The 4,863-nt window shown below is 51.6% G+C and overlaps 2 protein-coding genes across 2 annotated transcripts in view; both read right to left on the reverse strand.

Moving 5' to 3' along the window:
• Nucleotides 1-1,378, reverse strand: part of LOC108750956 — a 16,471-nt gene extending 15,093 nt beyond the window's left edge. Inside the window, exon 1 of the mRNA XM_018490837.1 lies at nucleotides 287-1,378. Within this exon, the coding sequence (XP_018346339.1) occupies nucleotides 287-1,378 (1,092 nt within the window). The remainder of the gene's footprint in view (nucleotides 1-286) is intronic.
• On the reverse strand, nucleotides 1,378-4,350 carry LOC108750957. The gene has a single exon (XM_018490838.1). The coding sequence runs from the start codon at nucleotides 4,348-4,350 to the stop codon at nucleotides 1,378-1,380; it is 2,973 nt and encodes a 990-aa protein (XP_018346340.1).
• Nucleotides 4,351-4,863: the final 513 nt, after the last annotated feature.

Consider the following 4,863-nt stretch of genomic DNA (forward strand, 5'->3'; position numbering starts at 1 on the left):
ACGGACGATTTATGCGAGCCGACGGCAGTGAACCCATCATCTGAGCGGGGACCCTCCCGAGTTGTCGAGCGCATGGTACGCAGTGGGCGACCACCGATTTCACTAATTTGCGACCTTGTAAAACCCAAATGTGCGTACGTAACGTGCTTAAAGTTAAAGTGATGCCACCGTGAAGGCATCTTTCATGAGCATGCCGCGCGAGAAGGACGGCAACATGTCCGCGAAGCAAAATTATAGGAAATTTCGCAGCATATGCCATATGAGACAATGATAAGCGTCCACCTACCCTTAGTAACCCGTCAGCGTCCAAGAACGGGTTGAGCCGACGCAGTGGACTACTCTTAGGCAGGGCTTGGTCACGTTGCAGGAAGCGTGACCCATCGTCGGTTTTCGGGTTTTTCTTTAGTAACGCCACCTCCCGGCAAAACGGGGTAGCCTGGCAAAGGCAAAAAATACGATTGGCAACGCAAGTAAGCTCTTGGATGCGCGGTTGGCCCCTGACTGTGGACCTCCAGTGTGCGGAAAACCGCAGGCAGATGGCAAGAACCCGACACATGCGTGGCCAACTTGAAAAGCATTGAAAAGGTTGATGGTCGCCGTTTAGTTGAACGTTCGCGTGATGGACGTTTGACTTTCGCTCTAAGGGCGCACCATCGTCCAGGGTTGGATCAACGGAGGGCCAACTCGATGGGCCGAAGGATAACCAGGATGGACCATGCCACCATGTATGGGACGATGCGAGTTCAGAAGCAGACACACCCCGGGACGCTACATCAGCAGGATTGTCCGCTCCGGGTACATGACGCCACGAAACCTTGGGAAGCGAGGTTTGTACCTCGGCGACGCGATTGGCGACGAACGTCTTCCAGTCGTTGGGTTGTCCTCTAAGCCAGGCGAGCACGATAGTCGCGTCGGTCCAACATTGGAGTGGACAATTTGTGAAGATGGGTATGGACCGAACCTGAGTGGCTAATCGGGCTAAAATTACAGCTCCACATAACTCAAGGCGAGGAATCGTGAGCTGCTTCACGGGAGCAATTCGTGTCTTTGCCGTCAGTAAGTGGACCGAGACCACACCCGACGGTGATTCTGTGCGGACGTACATAACCGCCGCGTACGCTTTCATGGAAGCATCTGAGAATCCGTGGAGCTCAATACGATTAGACGGCGATATTTCGAGCCAGCGCGGTATTGATATATCTGCCAGCGATGGGAGGGTGATATAAAACGCTTCCCATGCAGATTGCAGATCCGCAGGCACAGGTGCATCCCAATGCACGTTGCACGACCAAAGTAGCTGTATCAGATGTTTAGCGATGACTATGACTGGTGCAAGCCACCCGAGTGGGTCAAAGATACGAGCTATTTGGGACAACATCACTCGTTTTGTGACGAAAGAGGCGAGAGGTTCAGAGTGAAGCAGTATGAGTCGTCAGTGGGTCTCCAGGCAATACCGAGGATCTTCAAGCTGTCGTCATCCTGCAAAGCTTTGTCACACGATAAACCGTGATTGGACGGATCGATATCGGAGAGCAACGTGATCGAATTGCTGGACCATTTGCGAAGCGTGAAATGGCCTTTGTTCAGCAAAGCGGTCGTTTCAATTCTGATGGCAATTGCCTCTTCGATTGTATCCGCTCCAAACAGCACATCGTCGACAAACATATGCGACCGAACGACATCCTTCCCACGGGGGAACCCATGACCTTCATCTGTGACTAACTGCTGTAAGACGCGCAGTGCTAAAAATGGCGCACTAGCTGTACCGTACGTAACAGTCAACAGCTGATACTCGGATATGGCCGCTGAGGGGGTATGACGCCATAAAATCCGTTGTAGATCGACGTCGTGTGGACTAATCAAGATTTGCCTATACATCTTCTCGATGTCGGCAGTGTATACAAATTTATACGTGCGCCATTGGAGATGCATAAGGGATAAATCGGCCTGCAACTTGGGGCCGATGTATTGCAAATCGTTGAGTGATTTGCCGGAGGCGGAAATCGCGGACGCGTTAAAAACAATACGGGTCTTTGTAGTCGTACTCGATGTCTTCACAATCGGATGACGAGGTAAGTAAACTACAGACGCGTCATCCGGACGTGCGGTTGCAATCCGCATATGACCGAGTGATTCGTACTCACGCATGAAGTCGGTATAAGCGGTACGTTCTGAGGGCCGAGATGCGAGTCGTCGTTCAATTGACTGCAGGCACTGTAAGGCGCGTCGATAGGTGTTGCCAAGCGTTAGCGCGGGCGCGGCGCGAAGCGGCAATCGTACTACATACCGACCGTCGGCAGTGCGCGAATGTGTCTCTTTAAAATGACGCTCACATATAGCGTCGTCCTTTGAGACCATACGACTTGCAGGGATTTCCTCGGTCTCCCAAAATCGAGTAAGGGATGAGTGGAGGTCATCGTCTTGTATGTGCACGTGGTGCACTTGAACGCGAGGTTCTTCGCCCTGTCTACCCTCTGTATTGCTCATCCTAGACAGGACCCACCCGAAGATGGTGTTCAAGGCCACCGGCTCGTCTCGTCGGCCGCGAATAAGTCCATCCCGAAGCTCATACGCGTACAAATCCGCGCCGATCACCAAATGAATAGGCGTATCGTCCGTCGGGTTTCGATCCGACAGTTCGAGACCTTTGAGATGCGGCCAATGTGAAACCGGATACCGAAATCTCGGTACGTACGACGTCAGGTTGTCAAGAACTAGCGCTTCGGTTGATAGTGCGACCTCATTGCTGCCTACTGCACTAACAGAAATCGGTACTACCTGACTAACTGTCGATGGTCTGTTAAGACCTATGCCATTCATTCGCATTGACGTCGGGTACGTTTTCGTCCGTAATTCGGTCGCTGCAACTCTCGAAATGAAAGTGTGCGTTGAACCTGGGTCGAGCAACGCTCGCAACTTTACGACCCGATGCGACGCAGCGGTGACTAACACCCACGCAGTAGTCAGGATGATATGGGTTGGCACTTGAAGAGTGCTTAAATGTGATTGAATTAAATTCGCATCAACCAATGGACCACCACTGGTTGACGCACTGGTTCCTGCGTCGGTACTAGTCTTTTTACGCGGTGGTGAATGCAAAAGAGTATGATGACGCTCGTGACAATGTGAACAGGTGCGAGTGCTTGGGCACCCGTCGCTAGTATGACGAGCCGACAAGCAGTTAAAACATAACGTGTGCTCTCGAGCGACTTCCCAACGTTGAGACACCGGTTTACTAGTAAATTGCGCGCATTTGTACGTCGGATGTGTATTATTACACAACGTGCATTGTACATTACAATTATTCGACGATTTTTTTGGACTCGCGTGATGAGCCGACGCAGCAGGGCTAGGGTTAGCCGTCGCTTTCGTTCGAGGTTGTGATGCTGAGGATCGAGTGATTTTGTTTCCCGCTGTTGCGGCTTCGAGAGATCTGATTTTTAATTTCAAAAACCGTTCCAACTCATCAAAGGTCGCGAAACCATCACCCTCAAGCGAAAATTCCCAGGCTTCTCGAGTGTCGCGATCAAGACGCTGAGTGACGATATGCACGCTTATATCATCACTGATAGGACGGCCAAGTTTCGCGAGCGCGTCGAGACATTCCTGGGCCGAATCTAATAATTTCCGCAATTCTCCTGGAGACCCTTCGCGAGAAACGGGTTTGAGACCAAAGAGCTCATTTAAAAGAATCGACAATAAACGGCGTTTATTTTCATAGCGTTCCGTGAGCATCTTCCAGGCGACTTCAAAATTATCCGCGGTAATCGACAAGTTTTTTAACAAAGCCGCGGCTTCTCCTTCAAGGCATGATTTCAGATAATAAAGACGATGAAATGAGTCAAAAGAAGCGTCATTAAGAATGAGTGCCTGGAAATGATCACGGAATTCTATCCAACCTATGAAATTGCCGGAAAAGTGCGGTAGCTTAATCTTCGGTACTTGCGTACGACGTTGATGAGCTTCGGAGATGGCAGCATCTGGTTCCGTGTTCGACGATGCCGGTGACATCCGTGGCATAGCAGCGTGTATGTATGCGGACAGGCCTGCGTACGTTGTGAGGTAGAGTTCCTCACACGTGCCAAGGAAGTCCTCAGTGAAATAGGCTTCGGTTGCGCAAGACGGCAATGCTTCATACATGGTCAGCTGTTCATCGCGAGCTGACAGGTCCTTCCACCGTCCGTCAATAAAGTCCCGTCGAGCCTGTGCTTGCTCGAGGGTCACGTCGGGCGAATCGAGCAAGGCAGCTGCTCTTTTTAGGGATTGCAGCACCTTATTCTGCTGAGCCACAAGCTGTATGAACTCATGGTACTCCTCAGAAGCATCTGTATGGCTTCGGTTTTTCGGCATTTTCGCACAGCTCGGAAACAGTAGTTGCCGAAATTCTAACTGGCTCTATCAATTCAAAAGCTTCGCCTGCGAACTGTGTGAAATTCAGTGCAGGCTTCGCATTTGGAGCGTCGAGCCTGAAAGCTTGGTGATGCGAGAGCGGGGCGCCCGGTGAGGGGCACGTATTTCACGGCCAATAACACGGTGTTGAGGCGTGTCGGAGCTAGCCAACAGGTCGAGCGGGGAGCGGCGGTTGCTACAGGTAACGAAGCACGGACGAAGAGAGTCCCAAAGTAACGTCACGTGTGCGGGCACGTATTTCACGGCCAATAACACGGTGCTGAGGCATGTCGGAGCTCACACAAATGGAGATTGTGTGCGGCTATCGGAGCGCGGAACTCGTGACGTCACGCAAGCTGTGTACGCGAATTAGTTATTCGGGTACCGCCGGCGATTGACGAAATCGACCGAAACGCTTACGGGCGTAAATCATATGCGGAGGCGCGCACTGCTTTTTATGCGCGCGAGCGATTT

The sequence above is a fragment of the Trachymyrmex septentrionalis genome, unplaced genomic scaffold (genome assembly GCF_001594115.1).
Source record: "Trachymyrmex septentrionalis isolate Tsep2-gDNA-1 unplaced genomic scaffold, Tsep1.0 scaffold4, whole genome shotgun sequence".
In the NCBI taxonomy this organism is placed as follows: Eukaryota; Metazoa; Arthropoda; class Insecta; order Hymenoptera; family Formicidae; genus Trachymyrmex; species Trachymyrmex septentrionalis.

What these genes read in the sequence shown, in the direction of transcription:
- LOC108750957 (XM_018490838.1), bottom strand. Translation starts at nt 4,350, where the DNA reads ATGCCGAAAAACCGAAGCCATACAGATGCTTCTGAGGAGTACCATGAG.